The sequence below is a fragment of the Budorcas taxicolor genome, chromosome 9 (assembly GCF_023091745.1).
Source record: "Budorcas taxicolor isolate Tak-1 chromosome 9, Takin1.1, whole genome shotgun sequence".
Lineage (NCBI taxonomy): Eukaryota > Metazoa > Chordata > Mammalia > Artiodactyla > Bovidae > Budorcas > Budorcas taxicolor.
The window spans coordinates 59,090,554-59,115,113 of NC_068918.1; the positions used below are offsets into that span (position 1 = coordinate 59,090,554).

Consider the following 24,560-nt stretch of genomic DNA (forward strand, 5'->3'; position numbering starts at 1 on the left):
GTCTTATTGGATGGCCATTTTCAGCATCTAGGACAGTGCCTGACAAATCATAGGCCTGTGTGAGTGAATGCACGTCATTCTAATTGACATTTTTCATGCCTGTTTACAACATTTTGTACAAATAAAAATCTCAATATTATCATTGCTTTATTTTTATAAACTTCGTGCATTTTATGGTAAAGAGCTGTTTATTTTCACCCACATTTACTACAATCACTTCTGATAGCTTATGGCAAAAGGTGTCAGATTCTTGATCTCTGAAGATTTAGCTTCCAGGGACCAGAGACCAGGCTTGATCACTCAAGAGCTTTTGTGTAGCAGAGTTTTATTAAAGTGAAAAAGGGACAGAGAAAGCTTCTGACATAGACATCAGAAGGGGGACAGAGAGTGCCCCCCTCACTAGTGTTAGCAAGGGAGTTCTATACCTTTTTAATTAGTTATTACAATAAATCAAAAGAATGCCTCAAGTTGTAACAATTTTACCAGACCCACTCCCACAATTTACCTTTTAGGATAGCAGGATTAGAACTTAACAATAGAAAGACCCTACCAGACCCCTCCCATAATATACATTCTAAAGATATCAGGGTTAGTCAGAAGGTTTTCAGGAAAGAGAAACTCCTCAAGGAGGATACATTGTTGTTATATAATCCTTAGTACAGAGTTTAAACTGAGTTGTTTGTTGTGTAATCATCAGTTCTGAGCTTAAAGAAAAAACTTTATGTGACTAAGACTAAGGAATGTAGAGGGAAAAAAAGGTGTTTGTCCTTTCCTCCTCCTTGAGAATTCCAGACCCCTATCTCCGCTTCCAGAGCCCCAGACCCCTTTCTCCTCCTCAGGCATCCCGGCCTTCTTAGCAACCTGCCTAGGAATTGACTCTCTCATTCCCCCCTTTTCTTTTAGGAAAATTATGTTGCCAAGGGAAAGGGGCATTGTTTTCATTCCATCATCACTTCCTGCTGTTGAGGGGTGTGGTCCCTAAATTGTTGAGGCAACATATTCTCCCAACCCTCATATTGAGGGTCTCTGATCCAAGGACCCCAGGTAATAGTTGGGGGAGGTGGCGCTCCTAGGAGCCTGGACAACCATTTGTAATTTAAAAGCTTTCAAATGGTTAGAAACAAATCCAGTTACATAGTTACATGAAGGGAGCAAACAGTAAAAACAGAACAATTAGAATTAATGTGATTAAGATAAGTTTTCCACCATGGGAAGCTAGTTAACATTTCCCAAAGTGAGGTGACTGAGGCTTCAGGGGAATCCATAGCCTGAATCATCTTGTTCATGTGTTTAGCAAAGTGAGTAACATTAGTACTCATATCTGGTATATATGTACAACACTGGGTATGAATAATGGCACAAGTTCCTCCTTGTGCAGCTGTTAGAATATCTAAGGCCAATCTGTTTTGTAAAACCACCTTTCTAATTTGTATTTGTTCAGCATTAATGGCTGAAAGTTAGTCAGAGCATCAACTCATAGAATAACATCTAATCTTTAGTTTCCAGAGAGGGAACGAGTATTGTAGCCAGACAATCACACCAGTGAAATACAGATCTTGCCCAATGAGTTTTAAGGTGTGGCAGATTAGGCTTCTCTGGAAGCTCTGAAAATATGAAGCCATGAGTAAAAGTTAGACCTAGGGTGCGTCTTCCTATCCAGCCAGGGGGAAGCCACGCCCATAAGTATTAGCCACATATCTAGTAGGTCCCATTTGGAGTAAATCAGCATGACTGAGGGACCCAGTCCCAATCAGTTCCTGGCCAGGCAAAAGGAGGACTTAACTGGGATTGGAAAGCACAGGAATGACTGTATTTTATGTTTCTTGAGGCAAAAATCCCAGTTGTTTCCAATCGTTATAACTAAGTTGTTGGCTAAGTTCTGAGGATGGCTCTATTTTTTCCCAGCATATGGGAGCATTAGATAGTAGGCATCCCTTTTTAGGAGTTAGCCATATGACCTCATCTCATATTTGATAAACATCAGGTAGAAAACCACCAGATCTAGACCCATTTACCTTCTTATGTGCAGCAAAATAGTCATTAAACCAAGTTAAAACATAATCAAAATTAAAAGTTATATTAGGTCCATAGTTACATCACTCCATCTTTAGATTGTTAGATGTCATCAGATCAAGAGGTGTCAAATATGATTATTGTTGGTGAAAGTATTCTCAGAGTTGAAGAAAGTCCTTTCCAAGAAGTGGAGAAACTCACCGTGGGATGTTTTCAATTGATGAGGAGGGGAGTGCTCTGCAGACCCAACAATTAGACCAATTGTGGAATGTAGCATAGGAATGAGTCCAGGACAGGAAGGTGCTGTCTTGAGGGTCAAATGGTCAAACTCAGGACTTGGAGTCAACAGAAGCAAGCCCACGTAGATTCTCAGTCCCATCTTGGTTCCTGGCTCAAACAATGGTTGCTGCTGCTGCTAAGTCGCTTCAGTCATGTCTGACTCTGTGCGACCCCATAGACGGCCTCCTACGAGGCTCCTCTGTCCCTGGGATTCTCCAGGCAAGAACACTGGAGTGGGTTGCCATTTCCTTCTCCAGTCCATGAAAGGGAAAAGTGAAAGTGAAGTCGCTCGGTCGTGTCTGACTCAGCAACCCCATGGACTGCAGGCTACCAGGCTCCTCTGTCCATGGGATTTTCCAGGCAAGAGTACTGGAGTGGGGTGCCATTGCCTTCTCCGCAAACAGTGGCTAGTTTGACTCAAAGTCTGGGTCAGGAGTTAACCTCCTAGTAATGTCTGTTGAAAAGCAAGAAGCTGAGTCACCTAGTTAATTTTAAGGCTCTATGGCAGTATCTGTGTACAAAAACAGTCTATCATAGAGACAGTCCCTTCTTCTTAGGGGCAGTTTGAGCCCTCATTAAAGCTATGGGTAGAACTTTAAACCAACTGTCTTGTATTTCCTGAGTTAGCTTACACAGGTGTCTTTTAATAATGTCATTAGCCTTTTCAACTTTTTCTGAAGATTGAGGCCTCAAAGAGGAGTGTAAGTGATACTCTGTTCCTGGAGCTTATGACACCCCTTAAGTTACAGCAGCTTTAAAGACGGAGCATTGTTGCTCTGAACTTTAGAGTTTAAGATCCCACTCACATCATGAGAAGTCAGTACAGTAAGATTTTGTCCATTCATTAACCTCGGGCTTTAGTTAATACTGCTTTTGATATGAAAATAGGTGAGGTCATTGAGCTTGATAACAATAGGAACAGCATTTTGTGCTCGACCCAGTTTTTCCATCAGCCCACATTCTAGGATTTACATTTTGTTCCATTAAAAAGAGCTGGTTCCATATTCATGAAAACAGAGGCCTGGACTTCAGTATATCCTTCCACAGAAGGGGTGAGGGAGACTCTGGCACAATTAGGAACTCATGAGAAAACAGCACAGAGTCCCAGTTTCCACTTAAAGGATGACTTCCCTGGTGGCTCAAACAGTAAAGCGTCTGCCTACAATGCGGGAGATCCAGGTTCAATCACTGGGTTGGGAAGATCTCCTGGAGAAGAAAATGGCACCCCACTCCAGTATTCTTGCCTGGAAAATCCCATGGATGGAGGAACCTGGTAGGCTACAGTCCATGGGGTCGCAAAGAATCAGACACAACTGAGCGACTTCACTCACTCATCCAGAAAGTCCCATTACGGTAGTGGATAGGGAGGAAAGTGGGCCAGGGGCTTCAGTGAGCACAGAAAAAGTTGTCCCAGTGTCCAAAAGAAATTGACTGGTTGGCCCTCCACAGTTATTAATACCCAAGGTTCCTCAGATGTAATTAGGATGGGAGCTTGTGTGGGGACCCCCGGACACCTTCAGTCCATATTGTCTTAAGAGTCCAACCCTGGGGCCTACACCTTGGAGGGCAGTCTCTTCTCCATCATGGTCCTTTGGAGACTGGACATGAAGCCAGGGACGGCTTAGAAGTCTGAGAGCAATCCCGCTTGAGAGGCCCCTCCTTTCCACAGTAACAGCAAGCCCATCCCTTTTTACCTGGGTCCCTCTGGGCATTTTTCTCAAGCTGTTTCAGAGCAGGTCTAATAGCCATTGTTGGGGTGTCAGTCTCTTGCCTGGTTCTTTTTTTGCCTCTTAATTTCCACCTCATATTCTCTGCCATAATATACCATCTGAGCCAGCTGCAACAGTTTTTTAAAGACTGATTTGGTCCAAACGCCTGTTTTCATAACTTACAGCAGGTATCTGGAGCTGACTGAGTGAGAAATCTATCTTTTAAGATCATTTCTCCCTCTGTAATTTCAAGATCAACGTTGGTAAACTTGTGGAGAGCCTCCCAAAATCTAACTAGGAATTTATCAGGAATTTCCTTCTCTCCCTATTCTATGTCAGCCAACTTAGCATAGTTTAAAGTCTTAGTTTGTTCTTGCTTAAGTCCTTCAAGAATACATCTGGCAAAGTGGCTCTGTTATAGAAACCATTTGGCTCCCAGTAGGAAGGAGGGCTATTTCGTGTTCCTTCTTTCCCCTTGTCTCACGTTCAAGCCATTCATCTCCAAAAGTAGTAGCTTCCCCCAAAACTCAAGCTCTCAAGTCAGGAGTTAGTGTCTGTCCCAAGACATGTGTTACATCTCTCCAAGTAAGGTCATAATGTTAGTCTCGTAAAGGAGTCTGTGTACCTTTCAGATCCTCTAGATAGTCTCAACTGCAATTACTGCTTGAGTTTCTACTGACACTGAGCCAGCCCCTCCTGGAAGGGTGCCCTAACTCAGCCTGTTCAGTTGGGAGCCCCAGATAAAAGGATAAAGGGGCAAAATAAGAGAACAGGAGGCAGCTGAAGCTTTCATACACAAATCTGCACCCTTAGGACATAAGTCTGGCATGTCTCGCGGAGAGATAACACATAAGGCACTTCTACCCATTTCCCTTATTTTCTATGAAATCAGTCTAGTTGTAAAACAGTATCATAATTGAGAGACCCTTTAACAGGCCAGTGTTTCCCATCTTCCAAAGAATACTGTGGCCGTTAAGTATCACAGAAGAAGATCAGGCATGTCTTTTTAAATTCTGGGGATCAAACTTGTCCCAGCTTTTTTTTAAATACATTTTAAAGAAGTGGTTCTGGAACTGATAGCTCCCATCTGTAAGAGAGAAAGAAGCGGAATCCACAGCCTTAGTTTTTTTCCATCAGAAGTGCCCTTCCCTGCTTTAGATGGGGGCGTAGCAGAATCTCCACCAAAGCTTTCTTTCCGTGGTCAGACTTAGTCTGTCCCTTACCAACACAGGCATCTTACTCGTCCCTCCCAGTTCTACCACTGAGGCGGGGTGGAGATGCACCAGGGGTAGACCTGATGGTATCCCAGATTGATTTAATTCCACACCACCGAGACCTTTGTTTGATTTGCCAGAGTAATTTCCCAGAATGTTTCCCAAGCTAGGACTACTACGGGAAGCATCTGTCTTATGTGTGCCTGTGCACAGTCCTGACTATAGTCCTGACTGCATTAGAATGGGTGAGTCATAAAGAGACAAATAACACCCAAGATGTCCCTCCTGTCACCACACCAGTATATGTGATAGCAAAAGAGGTGGTGGAGGGTTGGCCAGCGAGGAAAAGGTGATTTTTGTTCTCGAGTTATTAGGGTCAATCCTTCCAGCTCGTTGCTACAGATTCCACAAAAGGAATATCTAGAGTTGAGACAGAAGCCATCAGAGAGCCTCTTCTGGTCCACTAAGAGCTAGCGCTACCAAGGGAAGAGGCCCATTGCATTTCCAATCTGGCCAGATTCCACAATTCCTGATCTGTGTCCTCAGAAACCTCATGGCCACCAGCAGTGCTTCTGTCCGTATAGATAGGAGGCACAGCCATGACAAAGACTCCCTTTCAGGTTGCTGGCCTCTGAGACAGGCGGCCAAGAGAGTAACTTCTGGCCTGAGAGATGTTCCTAGGGTTCCACCTCACTCCATACCTGCTTCTAGTAACTTTCGGCTCCTAGCAAGGCTAGGCGCTTCCTTACTTGGGGTCTAAGTAACAGTATATAGTAACAGCATGGATCACTAGTCCCTTGAAAGTCTGTGATCCAAAAGATTGGGTTCAGTTCAGTTCAGTTGCTCAGTCATGTCCAACTCTTTGCGACCCCATGAATCGCAGCACGCCAGGCCTCCCTGTCCATCGCCAACTCCCAGAGTTCACTCAGACTCACGTCCATTGAGTCAGTGATGCCATCCAGCCATCTCATCCTCGGTCGTCCCCTTCTCCCCCTGCCCCCAATCTCTCCCAGCATCAAAGTCTTTTCCAACGAGTCAACTCTTCGCATGAGGTGGCCAAAGTACTGGAGTTTCAGCTTGAGCATCATTCCTTCCAAAGAAATCCCAGGGTTGATCTCCTTCAGAATGGACTGGTTGGATCTCCTTGCAGTCCAAGGGACTCTCAAGAGTCTTCTCCAACACCACAGTTCAAAAGCATCAATTCTTCAGCGCTCAGCCTTCTTCACAGTCCAACTCTCACATCCATACATGTCCACTGGAGAACCATTGCCTTGACTAGATGGACCTTGGTCGGCAAAGTAATGTCTCTGCTTTTGAATATGCTATCTAGGTTGGTCATAACTTGGGTTAGTAGTTCTAATTTCCCATGCAATTATGAAATGGTCAAAGAGACCAGGAAAATCTGACAAAGGAAGGAAAGTTTGGCCCACGCGCTTTGCCCATTTCTGGTCGCACCCCTCACAGGGACCTTGGGGGCCTCTTGGCATTGGCAGAGACAAGGCTCCCCTTTTGAGGGCTGCCTTCAGTCATCATGAGGCACTGCAAAACCACACAGCAGGGCTCAATGCTTGCATCGCGCAGGACATGTCATTCATTCACACAGCACACCGTAGAGTTAGTAAAGTAAAGCAGAAAATGTGTGTACTGAGAAAGCAGAGAGGCTAGAGCTCTGAGTGTTCTTACCTTGTCCTGAAGACCCCGGAAAGCCCCCAAGATGATAGTTTATAGTGAACAGTGTCCAATTCTTGATCTCCAAAGAAGATTTAGCTTCCGGACCAGGGACCAGGCTTGATCACTCAAGAGCTTTTATGTAGCAGAGTTTTATTAAAGAAAAGAGACAGAGAAAGCTTCTGACATAGACATCAGAAGGGGGACAGAGAGTGCCCCCCTCACTAGTGTTAGCAAGGGAGCTATATACTTTTTTAATTAGTTATTACAATAAATCAGAAGAATGTCTCAAAGTTGTAAAGATTTTACCAGACCCACTCTCACAATTTAAATTTTAGGATAACAGGATTTGAAGAAGGAAATGGCAACCCACTACAGTATTCTTGCCTGGAAAATACCATGGACAGAGGAGCCTGGTAGGCTACGGTCCATGGGTTCACAAAGAGTCGGATACGACTGAGCGACTTCACTTTTCTTTCAGGAAGGAGAAAGTGTCCTCAACGAGGATACATTGTTGGTATATAATCCTTAGTACAGAGTTTAAACTGAGTTGTTTGTTGCGGAGTCATCAGTTCCAGGCTTAAAGAAAAAAACGTTTTATGTGACTAAGACTAAGGAATGTAGAGGGGAAAAAAAGGTGTTTGTCCTTTCCTCCTCCTTGAGAATTCCAGACCTCTATCTCCAATTTGAGAGCCCCAGACCGCTTTTGCCACCTCAGGGACCCCAGCCTTCTTATCAACCTGCCTAGGAATTGATTCTCTCACTTCACACTTAGGAGACTCATTTTCTTGCCAACATGAAATATTCACTTTTCCTCAACACTGATGCTTATACCTGATAGGCTAGCCAAACTCAAACATAGAGCTAGGAGATGTTTTAATGCATACGGCATGTCCACTTGTTCTTGTTATTCCGTCCCCATAAGCTGTGTAAAAATAATTAAGTGTCTGAAAAATTTCTAAGCAAAGGCTAAAGAGGATCATTGATTTATTAAATGGCTATCAGCAAACATGCAGAAGACTGATTTGGTCAGAAAGATTGTTGGACTGTGTTTTGGGAACAGAATAAATAAAGTTTTAATTTTAATAATTCATTATAATGTAGTTCCTATTGTACTAGAAAAGAAATATATTTGCCATTAAATTGAGCAATTACCTAGATAGAACTAGCATTTCATAAATGTAAGAGCTGGTATTATTGCTACAGCTGTAGATAAACATAGAAGAGTAAGATTAAGTTTATTATTTATGTATGAAAGAGTCGTTTGAATCTAGGCCTGCAAAGAAGGAAGAATGTCTTTAATGAATTAGAAACAAAGAAGCAAAGGAGGAATTTATACAAGGAGAAAAAAAGACCTGTTAGACAAGCAATAAAACAACCAATTATTACTGTGGAGAAAATGGATGTGAGATAATATGAGAAGGGAAAAAAGCATTGAAAATAACGTTGGGAAAAAAATCCCTAAGTGAATGGTGGAATAATCTTAAAGCATAATTGACAACATTTTTAAAGCCTCTTCACTTTTAAACATCTGCTTAAGTCTACCTATTTGTAATGCACACATAATCAACAATGTAATTGAAAGGAAAATATGAGTAAGAAGAAAGTTGATCCTTTATTTTAATTAAATAGTGAGCAGGTGGAGTCTATAAACAACTAAATATTGTAGTATAGTTGCTATGTAAACAGCAACAACCTCTTACCTTGCATATTTAATTTATTTAAATCTCAAAATGAAATGTTATTTTAAGAACTTGTTCAGTCGCCCAGTTATGTCTGACTCTTTGCAACCCCATGGACTGCAGGATGCCAGGCCTCCCTGTCCCTCACCATCTCCCGAATTTTGCCCAAGTTCATGTTCATTACATTGGTGTTGCCATCCAGCCATTTCATTCTCTGATGTCCTCTTCTTCTGCTTTCAATCTTTCCCAGCATCAGGAACTTTCCTAGTGAGTCAGGTGTTCACATCAGGTGATCAAAACACTGAAACTTCAGCTTTGGCATTTATCCTTTCAATGAGTATTCAGGGTTGATTTCCCTTAAGGTTGACTGGTTGATCTCCTGGCTGTCCAGGGACCTCTCAGGAGTCCTCCAGCACCACCGTTTGAAGGCATCAATTCTTTGACACTCTGCCTTCTTTACAGTCCACCTCTCACAGCCATACTGGGAAGACCATAGCCTTGACTACACAGACCTTTTAGGCAGAGTGATGTCTCTGCTTTCAACACTGTCTAGCTTGGTCATAGGAACATGAACTTTATGAAAAAATAAACACTACTGCTTTTCTAATGGGCTTCCCTTATGACTCAGATGGTAAAGAATCTGCCTACAGTCAAGAGACCCAGATCCATCCCTGGGACAGGAAGATCCCCTGGAGCAGGGAACGGCAACCCACAATATTCTTGCCTGGAGAATTCCATGAACAGAGGAGCCTGATTGGCTACAGTCTATGGGATCACAGAGTCAGACACAACTGAGTGAATAAAACTTTCACACTTCCAATTTTCTATTAGTGTTGGGTTGGAAAATTACTATTATTGTATTATTGTTATAAAATAATTGTTTTCCCTGTACACAGTCTCAAAGATAACATCTCATTTTGTACTTCTCATTGGTGGGCACAGGAAAAAGAGAAGGGAAATATATCACTCTTTCAAAAACAGAATATGAAGATCCAGTAATTTCTTTCTAATCTCAATTGCTTTGATGCTATAAAAAGTCCTCAGACTCTAAAACAACAGAGAATTAAATCTTTAAAAACATTTCCGGATCATAGGTGAACTTAAAACCTGTGTTATCAACCAGATCCGATTTTAAAAGTAGATGAAGAAGAGATTTTATATGCTTTTGGAGCCTTGGGATGACAATAGTCATGGTTACAGTGGCCCTGGGAGATGAGACCCTCTGCCCTTTTCCACTGGGAAGTTCTTAGAGGATGTACACTTGAATCTGGTATATCCAAACAGCAAGCAACGATGACAAAACAGAAGGCTAATGTAGAATGGATTCTATTGTTCTTGTTCATTAAGATCATGAAGAGTCATCACATAATAACCACACAATCTCCATCAACCCTGAAATGTTGCCCTCCTTCCTTTCTTAATTTCCTTCCTCCCATTCTCTTTTTCTCAGAGTGAATGGAATGTGTTCTGTGATATACACTTCAGTGTAGAAAACGTAGGCAGCCCACACCTTCCCTAGGTATCTTGCATAAAAAGAATCACTTTTTCATGTCCCATGGCAACTGAAGATTTCTTTTTCTTCATCTATACCCTCTTCTTTACACTACAATCACTGTTATCATCTAAAGCTCTCTCCCTCTCTCTCACATACACATTCTCTAAGCCAAAATCTTCTTTCTCAGTTATTAATAGTCTCAGTCTCCATGTTTCAGCATTAGAAATTGAGAATTTATACTGGCTTTCAACTCCAGTGAACAATGTAGTCTTCCTCTTTATTCTCCAAATCCATGTTCTGTCAGTCAATACAATTATGCATCATTCCTGGGAGCCGTGAGTCTAAATATCTGCAGCACATTTCCCAAACATATCTAGGAGAAAATAATGTAAAATACAGAAAAAGGTGGGGGTAATTTGTAAGTAATTCTTTTTCTCGTAAAAAAATAGTAGTGGGACAGTTAGTAAAGAACCAACTGGTGATTGCAGCCATGAAATTAAAAGACACTTACTCCTTGGAAGAAAAGTTATGACCAACCTAGACAGCACATTGAAAAGCAAAGACATTACTTTATCAACAAAGGTCCCTCTAGTCAAGGCTACTGTTTTTCCAGTGATCATGTATGGATGTAAGAGTTGGACTATAAAGAAAGCTGAGTGCCAAAGAATTGATGCTTTTGAACTGTGGTGTTGAAGACTCTTGAGAGTCCCTTGGATTGCAAGGAGATCCAACCAGTGCATCCTAAAGGAAATCAGTCCTGAATATTCATTGGAAGGACTGATGCTGAAGTTGAAACTCCAATATTTTGGCCACCTGATGTGAAGAACTGACTCATTTGAAAAGACCCTGATGCTAGGAAAGACTGAGAGCAGAAAGAGAAGGGGACAACAGAGGGTGAGATGGTTAGATGGCATTACCAACTCAATGGACATGGGTTTGGGTCAACTCTGGGAGTTGATGATGGACAGGGAGGCCTGGCATGCTGCAGTTCATGGGGTCACAAAGAGTCGGACATGACTGAGCGACTGAACTGAACTACTAAAGAACAGTGCTATTTAAGTGTTATGTAGACTTTACAGGAATTAAAGAGTGGGGCGGGGGGGCTGGGGGCGGGGTGGAGCGGATCTGGAAAAAGTATCCAAGAGAAAAATATACCTAAAATTAAGTAGGTTTAAAACCTTAGACACCTGTTCCAAATAAATATGCAAACTGCTGTTGTAAAGTGACTTCCCACTGTTAATTCCTTAAGATAAGAAGAGTAAAAATCCATAGAAACTTCACAAGGAGTTTTTTCTTGCCTTTGGGTCGAGTCTAGGGAATAAATTGGATTTTTTTTTAATTTACTCTTACGTAGCATGTCAATGGAGAGAAAAACCCTGTTAGAAAATAAGGATACTAGAAAGGAATGTCAGGGAACTCTGATAATGTAGCAGCCTGAGTTAATTCAGATCCCTCCTCATGTGAGAAATTCACAGAAATGTTAGATAAACTCTAACTCCCAAAATTTAACACACACACAAAATTTAACACCCATTTTGGAAAGAGGAAACAAAAGGGTAATCTGAAAATAAAAACAAGAGAAACACAATAACATATCCTAAAGCTGGCACCTTAGTGACTCAATGAATTTGGAACATAAATATAGATCATATGTCTGGAGACTGGATTTTAAAAGCCCAAGCAGGGAGAGAAAACATCACAAACCTCATCCTAAACCTATAAACAAAGTAGTCTTTTTTGACTAATTGAAAGTATGCAAAATTGTGAGATTTCCAAACAATTTTCTCATCAATGAATACTCCCTCTAGACCAGAACATGCCAAGGAATCTTGTTTCTTTTCATGCCCCAGTTGTGAAAAATGTCTCTCGTAAGCGGTTAAAACCACAAGCCTACGGGTTGAAGTCCAAATTATACCATGTACTTTTTCATATGGATTGAAGTTCGCATGGTACAGGACTTTCCAAGCTAAAATTTTAACAGAGGAAGGGAGAGGAATTGGTTCTTGCAACCCTTAGAATATCTAGAAGGACACAGAGGAATGGTCTGTTTAGGTACACTGTGAATAATCAACTGGAAAGAGGGTAGGCAGGCAAAGTATGTAACATGATCCTGAAGTTATTTAAAAATCTGAAAGAGGATATACAATAAAAGTGTTTAAAATTATTGCAATGTTAAAAAAGAATAGAAAAGAGTGATGAGAAATACTATAGGTGATTATGGAAATGTATAATAGAAGCAAATAAAATTTATAAAAATAAAAATATACAGTAAGTATAACTAAAAATTGAATGGGAAAGCTAAACAAAGGAGAAAGAGAATGAATTAATTGAAAGAGTTGAATACATTACCCAGAATGCAACAAGCAAGGTAAAATATAAAAGAAGTGTAAAAGATAAGAAATATACCTTGTAAAAATGCAATGTAAATCTATTAGGGGTTCAGAAATTGATAAGAGTGAGAAGAGGGAAGTAGTAATAGTAAAAGAGATACTGAAAATTTTCAAGGCCTGGTGAAAGATAATTTCTCGAAGAAAGCCCTTCACGATAAATGAGCTTCCGCAGTGGCTCAGACAGTAAAGAATCTGCCTACAGTGCCGGAGACCTGGTTGATCCCTGGGTTGGGAAGATCCTCTGGAAGAGAGCATGGCAACCCACTCCAGTATTCTTGCCTGGAGAATCCCCATGGACAGAGGATCCTGGTGGGCTACAGACTATGGGGTCACAAAGAGTCAGACACAACTGAGTGACTAAGCACACACACTTCACGATAAATAAAATTAAATATATACCTGGAAAGATCGTTGTTAGACTATGGAAGTCAAAGAGAAAGAGAAAACAATATCTTAAAGTAATCTAGGGAAAAAAGACTTTGGGTCAGACACTGAGTGCACAGCTGCAGCGTCAGGAGATTTAAAAGATGCTGAATCTCTGCTTGCTTTCTGCTCTGTGCCTTCAGTTCTTGGTGACCATGGCATTCTGTTTAACTCCTACTTCCTTTTCCCAGAGAAGAATGTCTCCAGAATTAAAAGTTAAGCTAAAAATAGCCCTCATGAGGACAGAAACACTAATAACGCTAAGAGAATTTCACTTTCACTAGATTCTGTGATTTTCATATAGGTAATACTTGGTATTCAGTAGCTGATAACTAAATGTCAGTTGCTCCCTCCCATCTCCAAACACTGATGTTAGGCATCTAGAAAGGCTAGGATACTCCAGATTTTCAGAATAGATGAGATATTTGTACTGCCACAAGGAACAGGAAAGTTGAATAGAGAAGAAAATTTCAAAGGAAATATAAAATGTATTTCCCTACTTAGATTGAAATCATCTATGAATGTTTATTTGAATGTAGTTGTCTTGTAAGATTGTTCTTTTTTTTTTTTTTTAGTGATTAGAATTAAGTTCAAGGGGTGTGCTGAAGTTCCTAATCAGCATGTGGGGAAAAGATAGAAGGTCAGAATTTGAGGATTAGAAGATCTGTCTCCAAGTTGAATGCATACTGTCCATGTACTGAGCTGTGTCAGCTAAAGTATAGCTTTTAAAGAAAATGCACATTTTCTTCTGATCTCTCTCTTGGCTTAATGCCAATAGTTAATAATCCCCAAAACTTAAAATTTATTTTTTATTTTATGGTTTAATATTAAGTCTCCAATTATCCTTCTTTGATGCAATTGTGGTGCTTGTAACACGTAACTTCTGAACTGTTGATTAACTTGAGATATTAAGCATGTCCACATTTTCAATTTTTTCTTTGTTTTTAAACCTTTTTTTAAGCCACATATTTATTGTACTTAATATATAGAGGCATTATGAAATTCATAGGAATAAAGATAAATAGAATTCTGGCCTGTCCTTAAGTTTTTATTATTTGTCATGTTAGTAAAAATAATACTTTCCAACTTTTACTACATTATTTATTCTTTTCCTTTACTATATTTTTTTATTTTCTTTTTCTTTTTATTATTCTTTCTTTTAATATTAATAGTATTATTCCTAATAATCTCTTCTTTTTTATTAGTTTTTGAATCTGTATGTAGCTAGATTCTTTTGATACCACTGCTACTGGTCAATAAATCATATAATCAAATACTGTGAATTTTGCCATAGTATGATTAAACATTAAGGTATTTCTAATGAGTATTTGTTTAGAAATGTGGTCATATCTTCTCTTCAGTCTGTCTTATTTAATATTTGCTTTGTGTAATTGGATGAACCAAAATACATAAAGAATACTTGCATGGTCATTTTTGAGTTTTTATTTCCTACATAAAGAACTGCAAATATTAGCAGAATACACATTGCAATCAAAAGGCCCAATAATATAGTGTCAGTCAAGTTTTAAACTTTAACTCACATATACCTTGTATTTTATTCTGTCAGCCATTACTTAGATGTTATTCAAACAGTAATTTTGACTTCTTATTAATATCTATAATCATTGGAGTTTAAATTCTATACCAGTGTAGTCTTAATGGAAACAATAGTGTAATCCATAATAGGTTTGACAACTGAATCTGTCAGTAAAGCTGGTAAGCATTTTTTCTCCATCAGCAATTCAGCAACTTATCTAAGAACTGACTGATTCGTGCAAGAGCAAATATGAAAAAGTCAGTGAGGGTCTAAGTTACACAGAAAAATATTGAATCTGTGTGTGAAAATGGTATTCCTTAAGCCAGCTAACATGATATACTCATCTGAGTAAATAACTGTAAAAAATCTATGGGAAGCAGAGAAACAAGCTTCTGTTTTATTACCCAGAATTTGACATATTTGAAAATTCAGGGCATAAATTGTTAGAAATGAAATCAAAGAGTTTGATTAGTCAGCAACACAGAAATTATTTGGGGTGATGCTATAATGCAATGTAAATTTAAACTAATTTTATTCAAGACAACATTGGTCTCGGACCTGCTACTTGAGATTTCCACCAACAGGAATAAATACAAGAATAAGTTTAGGACAAATCAAGAATGAAATTGCCATGTTGAGTCTGATTCTGGACATTAAATGGAGAGAAAGCCATAAGCCCTCTAAGTATGTTCTCTAAATCAGTATACACTTCTCCATTGTCTTTACTCAGAATCACGACTCCTTGTGGTGCCCACCAACGTTACCCTCAGTAGCTTGTCTAGACCCTACCTCATGGCAACATGTCAGTGGCACCCAGAGGTGCTGGAGCAATGGTTCTCATGCTGTGATTGGTGAAAACCTGTTTTCACTTAGTTATTATACATGTTGTTGTTTTTCAGTCTCTAAGTCATGTCTGACTCTTGGCAACCCCATGAACTGCAGTATGCCAGGCTTCCCTGTTCTTCACTGTTCCCCAGAATTTGCTCAAACTCATGTCCATTGCATTGGTGATGCCATCCAGCCATCTCATCCTCTGTCACCCCCTTCTCCTCCTGCCCTGAATCTTTCCCAGTATCAGGGTCTTTTCCATTGAGTTGGCTCTTTGCATCAGCTGGCAAAAGTATTGGAGCTTCAGCTTCAGCATTAGTCCTTCCAGTGAATATTCAAGGTTGAATTCCTTTAGGATTGACTGGTTTGAACTCCTTGCAGTCCAAGGGACTCTCAAGAGTCTTCTCCAACTTGCATGTGGGATCTTCCCAGACAAGGGATCTGACTCGTATCTCCTGCATTGGCAGGTGGATTCTTAACCACTAGATGACCAGAGAAGCCTGAATATACTTTTAAATCCTCTCTTGATTGTCTTTCTTGGTGTTATCCAGCTGCAAATTTGCAGTCATGAACTCTAAATTCTTATGAGTAAGTTTTGGAGATATTCTATTCCACCATTTGGTCTCCTTTCTCAGTTGCTTTCAATCCTCCAGAGGTTCATCTAACCCCTGTCCCATCTTAGGATATTATGTGATGCCAGAATCTACAGCCTTTCACCAGATTTCTGACCAGAGTCATTCCTTTGGGTTGTTTCTGAACTCATTTTTGATTTAGTGTGTCATTTTAGTATACTAGAGATTTTTGATATATAGGTTATTTTAAAACACATTTAAAATCAATATATGGTGATTTTCTTATTTTAAAATTAAAAGTGATCTTTTATGACAAAAGCAGTGCATATCCATTATGCAAAAATAGGAAATACAGACAAGCAAAAGGAAGAAAATCTAAAATGTGTATAATCTCACTAACCACAAATAATCACTTTTATAATATTGTTTATCTGCCCATATTATTTCCTGTACAAATGGTTTTTGTACAAATGGATAACTTTTGCATAACTGTTTTTATAGCTTAATGTATCTAATTAACATCACATACATTTTTTTCAATATTCTCAAAAGTTATATCTTTTAAAATGTATACAGGACTAGACCACCACTTTTTCTAAGAACTTATTTTATTATAGTAAGAAATTTCTCCCCAATTTTTAGCAATAGTCTAACATGCCCAAATATAAATTTCTTGACATATATTTTACATAAACACATTGTGGCTAATTACCGGTCCTTACATATACCCCTGCACATTTTGGACAGCTTTCTTTATTAAAAAGATTTTAAGTTTATAATCATCTAAGTCACATATTGTCTTGACAAATTATCCCCTTTGGAAATGTGCAAGACTTGTCTTCAAAAATAAATTATTTCATAACAAAATAAGTTATAAACCATGCGGATGAATTTTCAGCTGGTACTTTCTTTAGAAAACAAAAACAAACAGCAATTATACATCTCTCCTTAGTGCCAACTTTTTCAATGAATTCAGAAAATTTATCTCTAATGAAGTTATTTGAAGGCCACTTAGAAAAATAATAATATAGAAAGAAATATAAACAATAACTTTCAAATTTGCTGATTTAAATAATAAATCAATCACATGTGGGTTTACCATTCTGATAACTGGAAGTCTCACCTTCATATCTTCTTCCCCTAAGTCCACCTCCTCTGACAACAAACACCTAGATATTTCCATGCACCATTGTGGCAATAATCATTTTCTGTATAAGGAATTTTTCCACTGTACTGCACCACTCTACTGCACTTCTGTTAGAGAAGGCAGAGTCATTCCATCTTTGAATATCAGAGATTACTCCAGTGTTTAAAAGAGCTGCTGCTGCTAAGTCGCTTCAGTCATATCTGACTTTGTGCGACCCCGTAGACAGCAGCGCACCAGGCTCCTCTGTCCCTGGGATTCTCCAGGCAAGAATACTGAAGTGGGTTTCCATTTCCTTCTCCAGTGCATGAAAGTGAAAAGTGAAAGTGAAGTCATTCAGTTGTCCAACTCTTTGCGACCCCATGGACTGTAGCCTACCAGGCTCCTCCATCCATGAGATTTTCCAGGCAAGAGTACTGGAGTGGGTTGTCATTTCCTTCTCCTTGAACGAGCTATAAACTTCTATTGGGTAAATCAGTTGATTCATTCATCTATTAATCAATGACATGGTGCCTTAACAAGTCACTATGAATATTTAACAAATAGTAGAAAGAAGAAAACTAACATGTATTCAGTTCAGTTCAGTTCAGCCACTCAGTCATGTCCGACTCTTTACGACCCCATGAATCTATAAAAGCCAATTAATTAAATACCAAGCCTCTGTTAAATCTTTGTAGACTTTATCGTTTCATTTTTTCTTGTATTTTTCCTTCTCTAACGATTTAAATTATCTCACATTTTCCATGAATGATTTATTACCTAACAAAACATGTAGCAACCTACATATACCACTGGATCCTATTTTGTGTGATATAATAAAAGATTTTAGATAATTTATATATACATATATGTATATATATGCAGACAGAGAAGAACTTATTTATAAAAATACAATCTCTAAAAAGCAAGAAACAAACTATCTTGCAGCTCTTAGAACCTCATTTATATTTCACATATGCTGTAGACAACGGCTCAGAAACTCAGATGTGGTGCTTATAAATATGTATGAAGTATAATTAGCTTGGAAAATGCTGCTTCATCAACAGTCCTGATATTGTTGATGTGCTTCAGTGACTTACTAAGCAGTGTTGGATAAGGAACTCTCCAGATTCCAACAAATTGAAGCAGTTTTCTCCATCCATACCATGTTAGTGTCTTCCATTCTGTCATCATATGACAGACCTGTCTTTTAAACCTGGACTGTGAGTATGTGGCTGTATGCCATCAGCTCTTTACTGTTTTGGAGTGCTTCTTTGCCTTATACTTATGAAAGAATTAACTTTGTGTTTTAGAACCCTTACATACATGTGCAGATGCACGTGTGCAAAACACCACACAAAAACACCACACACAATTCAGTTCCAAATGATTTCACTGGTGAATCTACCAAACATTTAAGAAAGTAGTAAATTCTTCAGGGAATTGAAGAGGAGGAAATATGTCCCAGTCATTCCATGATGCCAGTATTACTATGATACAAACCAAAGACATTATGAAAAAAGAGAAAATTATAGATCAATATCCCTCATAAACCTAGATGGAAAAATTCTGACAATGTTAAAACATAGAATCCAACCATTCATTAAGATAAGCTACAAATTAGAGGAATGTATTTGCAAATTACATGTCTGATGAAGGATTTGTATCCATATTATACATAAATATCTTTCAAAACTCACTAAGAACAAATAACCCAATACAAACTTGTACAAAAAAATTTTAACAGACACAGCCAAAGAAGATGGTGAAAAGCACATGAAAAAACACTCAGCATAATTAGTTGCAAGGAAAATGCAAATTAAAATCCAACTGTTGTACACAGCATTAGAATGTCTAAAATCTTAAAAAACCAACCATATCAAGTAGTGACAAGGATATAGTTACATTTGTAACTCTCACCCACTGCTAGTTAGAATTTAAAATAGTACAAGTAATTTGGAAAACATGTTGATTGTTTCTTAAAAGTGTAAACATATATCCACCAGATATTCTAGCCATGCCACTTAGAGGTCTTTCATTCCAAGAGAAATCATCATATGTTCGTACAAAGATTTGTATACAAATGTTAATAGCGACTCTATTTAGAATAGCCAAAGCTGATATAATCCAAATGTCCATCAAGAAGTGAATGAATAAATAGATTGGGGGCATATCCATGTGGGACTTCCCAGATGGCACAGTGGTCAAGAATCCGCCTGCCAATGTGGGAAATGCAAGATATGCGAGCTCGAACCCTGGGTCAGGAAGAACCCTTAGAGTGCAAGATGGCAACCCACTCCCGTATTCTTGCCTGGAAAAAATTCCATGGACAAAGGAGCCTGGCAGGCTACAGTCCATGGGGTCACAAAGAATTGGACATGACTGAGCAACTGAACACACACACCTATCTATGTAAATAGAAAAGAGATCACATTTTGATACACACACAACATGGATAAATGTAAAAATAATTACACTGAATGAAAGAAACCAAACAAGAAAAAAGAGTTCTACATATTGGATGATTCTATTATATAAATGTCCATAAAATACAGACTAAAAGTGTTGGAAACCAGAGCAGTGCTTATGTGGAGATAAGGAAGGACAAGAAGTGGAAGGGAGGGTATGAAAAGAAATGATGGGTATGTTCTCTACCTCAATTGTCTGACCGTTTCATGGGTGTATAAATATCAAAGCTTATCAAATTGTAAGATTTAAATATGGTAAGTTTATTTATACCTCACTAAAACTGTTGAAAAGTGTAAGAAAGTAGAAAAAAAATGAATATTGCCCATCACTCTTCCTAGTCCCTCTGAATTTCCACAGCTCAGACTTTAGCTTTTTTCTATGTTGTCTGGCCCTTCTTTTCTCTCTCCCCTTGTTTCATTAATTTTCTTATGCACAGCAAGTCAACTCTCTTTCCTTCCTTCACCTCCTTGCCTCTTTTGCGTATCCAAGATCAGCTGTAAAATGTTGGTTGTTAGATTCTCACCAGACCATGTTCCTGTAGAAAGGAATTCATACCTTAAGACTCTGGGGAAAGCTTGCTCCCTTGCTTGCTTGCTTTGTCTAGCTCGATCTAGTATTATGAATGAGCCATGTTATCTTGATGGCTCAGGATCATCACTGTCAATATTGGCATCTACTGAAACCTGTTTCATGCTTATCCAAATAGATTTGGATTGCTGAGATTTAAAAATTCTCCAAGTTGGTTTTCTTTCCTCATTGTCAGTTTGTCAGCTGTCACTTTGGCTGCTATCATGTGCTTATTTAGAGAATCTTCATTCTTCTTTCTTTGTAATTTCCTTTCTCTAATCTGTTTTGATTCAGGAAACCTGTAACCAGGGAGTAAGAAAGGCATATAAATTTGGAACAAATATAGAAGCTGAGTGGGTAATGGAGCCTTATATTTTTGAGTAAGGTACATTGGATTTGTGCCATTTATATTGACACTCTCACTTTTTTTTCAAAATAAATGACACTTAAATGACGTTACTGTATCTAATTCCCCACAGACACCATTGGACCAAGCATTTCTGTATTCTCAATTGAAGAAAGTGTCCATTTCCCACAGCATAATTTGTCAGAGTTGTCAGGCAGCTCTTTTTGCAAAGGCTAGATATAAATGCACAGATTCTTTTTATTTATGTAGATGTTTCCAATATATCCTTTTGTAGATATCATAGTATTATTTAATCAATCTGTTTTATAAGCAATACATTATTTAAGTGAAAGCTGTTGGAATAACACCTTAAAATAAATTTTACCACAACAGTAGCAATCTGTAATCTCTCCTAGTTTAATGTTTGAATAGTATGATAAAAAATGCTATTAAAGCACTGGAAATGTAGTTGAATAGTATTATGTCTAGGCTAACCTGAGTTCAGATTTATAACTTCAACAGTAAGTATTTAGCATTCTCTAGTTTTTCTTACACTCTGAAATACTCTTCCAATTTAGAATTTACAGGATCTAAATTTGTAAGATCCTATTTGATTTATCTTTTGGTATGTAATGATTCTTGAAGTGCAAACATTATTAAAATGGATAACTAAACATTTATTTTAAGCAATCCTTTTCCCATATCACTCTATTATCTTTGTGTCAGCTCTCTTAGTTCAAGCCTCAACAAATCCATCTTTGCTAGGAGATGATTGTGGCTCAGAGACTGTCATTTAGAAGGTTTTATTTTGCCCTAAGACTTGGAGATGCCTTCAGAAAAGGAACACTGTTCTTCCTCATTTCAGTACCTAGGGGACAGGAAATGCTTCCTCCACTTAAACCCCACAGCTTGAATGAAATGTGCTTAGGGATAAAGTCAAGGATGTGCTTAATTCTTAATTTGCTTGACCATTTGACAGCACTTGATAGTACTGACCAGTTACAACGTTGCAACACTGCCAGTCCTCACACTCTGAGCCACTTCTGTAAGTCTTGATCTCCATGATATCGTGCTCTGCTAGGTTCTCTTTGTCCTTTCTGGAATCTCAATCACCCTGCTAGCCCCACTTTCTGTACCTGCCTTTAAATAAATGTTGGGATTCCCAAGGGTTCTCTTCTAGACTTTCTTCTCATCTCCTCACTTTAATCACAAATACGTGCTGATAATGTATTATTCTGCATACGTAGTTCAGAATGGTTTCCTAAAGGTAAACGGTGTACCAACTGCCTGCAAGATAGCTCTACTTCTTCGTTCTTTGGTTTTAGAAATGTGACACTTCTTTTTCTGCCCACAGGCAACAGGTCCTCAGGGTTCATTAAAGGAAGGTGCCAAAGGTTCTCTTCAGAAAAGCTTTGGGATTCTTAATGAAGCCAAGAAGTTAGCAAATGATGTAAAAGGTTAGTGTGATCTCTTTTTATTATTATTTTCAGTGTAATTGTAGTTGTAATTGGTAGGATATTCTATCAGATTATTGGAAAAATGTAATTGTTGCACCGTGGTTGTTATGATTATTTTTACTATCTAGATTTACTGTAAGTAAACGATCTTATCAGTTTTACTATATTTTGCCTTCATATGTCATTTTGTACTGAGCATTACTTCAGAATTTTTAAACCTAATTTCTGCAACATCATTTCATCTGTATCTTAAGTATGCTGCTGCTAAGTCGCTTCAGTCGTGTCCAACTCTGTGCGACCCTGTAGAGGGCAGCCCACCAAGCTCCCCGGTCCCTGGGATTCTCCAGGCAAGAACACTGGAGTGGGTTGCCATTTCCTTCTCCAATGCATAAAAGTGAAAAGTGAAAGTGAAGTCGCTCAGTTGTGTCTGACTCTTCGTGACCCCATGGACTGCATCCTACCAGGCTCCTCCATCCACGGGATTTTCCAGGCAAGAGTACTGGAGTGGGGTGCCATTGCCTTCTCCGATATTAAGTATAGGAACTTTTAATTTTTAAAGTATATTAAATTTTCAAGACCATCAAATGCCACCTTTTTTGACTTTAGAAATTATGCTCACAAATGAATAAGGCAGATACAGCTTTCAATTTAATGAGGCACATGGTGGCTCAGACAGTAAAGCACCTGTCTACAAATGCTGGAGACCCAGGTTCAATCCCTGGGTCAGGAAGATCCCCTGGAGAAGGAAATGGCAATCCACTCCAGTACTATTGCCTGGAAAATCCCATGTACAGAGGAGCCTGGTAGGCTACAGTAGTCCATGGGGTCGCAAAGAGTCAGACACGACTGAGCGACTTCACTTCCATATCTCAAAAAGTTTTTGCCTCTTAAATACATTTTTGTGTATTTTATTCCTAATTCAAAGATCAAAGTGCATGAAATATCTGCCTTGATTATCGTATGGATTTTGCATTAAAAATTCAATACAGCCCACATTCTAGATAAGTTATTATATTTATTATTTCATTCAAATATCTCCTGTTCTCATGTAATTGCCTCCTGTTTCTGTCTTCGGTCTCATTCTTTCCCCTTTTCTGGCTTGCATCCAGCTCCCCAACCTTACTGATATATTCATGTTCTCTGAAAAGTTGCTGTCATTTCAAACCTCCAAGTTCTGCAGTGTTCATTCTTCTCTTTGGAACTCCTCACCATCCCTTTTTTCCAACCAACTACCTTCTACTAGACCCTCAAGATTTAGTCCAAATGTTGTCATCTCCAGGAGGCCTGGCACCCCATCTGAATTACATGTCTCCTCTCTGTGCACCCCTTTCTCATAGACTCGTCAAATCATCACAGCCATAGACTTAGCATCCATTTTCTAGAGGACAGTAGCAGGATCTTCTTTTTAGCTTTGTATTTTGGTGTATAGTATCACAGTGACTATCTCAATTCAGGAAATAAGCATATTTTTAAAATAAAGGAATAATGTTGGTCTTTACTAACATTTGAAAGAAAAGAGATTTTTATCATTTATATTTGCCAGTGCTCTCAATGAACAGTCTTTTATTTCCAAAATAGGCTGGTATGGAATTACATGTTTTGTCTCCCTTATAGATAGCACTCTGACAGTAAATGCTTTGGATTGTGTATCATAGGTAAAATATGACCCCTTATATGTATAATCTGATGCAGGAAATTCTATTTATTACAACCTGAAAAATAGCTGTAGAGTGAATCCTGTTTTCCTAATTTGGCAAGTTGGGTTATATCATTACTTGGTCATCATGCCTTTCCCTCCAGTGCTCTTGCCCAGAGCTGAGATCAGGGTGAGGTGAGACAGGTTCAGCCATGCAAGTGCAGAGTTAGGTTCTGTTTCTATTTAAAATTTTTAATATTTTGCTCATATTGATCTTTTTTGAATTAAATGTGATTAAAAAAAATACTGCATAAAAACATTTTATCTTGAACACTGAGTGTTGGGGGGCCCTTTTGAATTTCACACCTGAGGTGAATGCCTGAAAAAGAAATCTAAGGACAGGTATGGTAGCCAGGGTTAGGTGACAGAAAGGTTCATTAGTTTAGATGCCCTTTTTTGTACTTCAGGTAGTACATTATTTAAAGTAATGAAAACCCACAAACTACTCAAGTAATAATTCCTCCAGAAATCCAAGCCAAGGCTCTGACGGAGATGGGAATGTTTTCCTGCTACATTATGTCATTCCCCTGATTTGTGGCCAATTACATAAGGTATAAAATGGCTCTTAATCAGGGAAATGCCATATATTACCACCAGGAACTGCTGAAATAGGCCGTACAGAGCAAAATACTTGACAGCAGCTATTAAAATAGAGATTGAGTCATTTCTCTGTCTATGGTGCCTGGAGTTAGAAGGAATAAAAATGGTGAGGCAGTATACCCTCCATATTTCTAATGTGTTACTTAGTTCTAGTCAGTACAATACAGTTAGTCCATGAGCTTTAGTCATGAATAACTTGGAGCTGCTCCCTGCCATCTTTATGCTGTTCTTGCCTTCAGAGAACCTGAACTTGCCAGGAGCAGTTTGTTTTGCCTTTAAGTTTTGAGTATACATTTATTAAAAGTAAATTTGCCCTTGTGCACATTTGCCATTTGAGACCAGTCTGTATCAAATTGATTGAATGTCCATGGAGATAAAAATTGTTTTGTTGATGGATATGGGGCTTGATACAAATTGATGACCAAAAAAGCTAGAAGATAAATTGATGCCACTGGGTGAATTAATACTACTTTGCAGATTGACAAAGGATTT

At 38.7% G+C, this 24,560-nt stretch overlaps 1 protein-coding gene across 1 annotated transcript in view; it reads left to right on the plus strand.

Annotated features, from left to right (window-relative positions):
• The window catches only part of LAMA2 (laminin subunit alpha 2), a 677,618-nt gene that overhangs the window by 550,733 nt on the left and 102,325 nt on the right, over positions 1-24,560 (plus strand). The window contains exon 42 of the mRNA XM_052645506.1: positions 21,670-21,772. Coding sequence (XP_052501466.1) covers positions 21,670-21,772 — 103 coding nt within the window. The remainder of the gene's footprint in view (positions 1-21,669; positions 21,773-24,560) is intronic.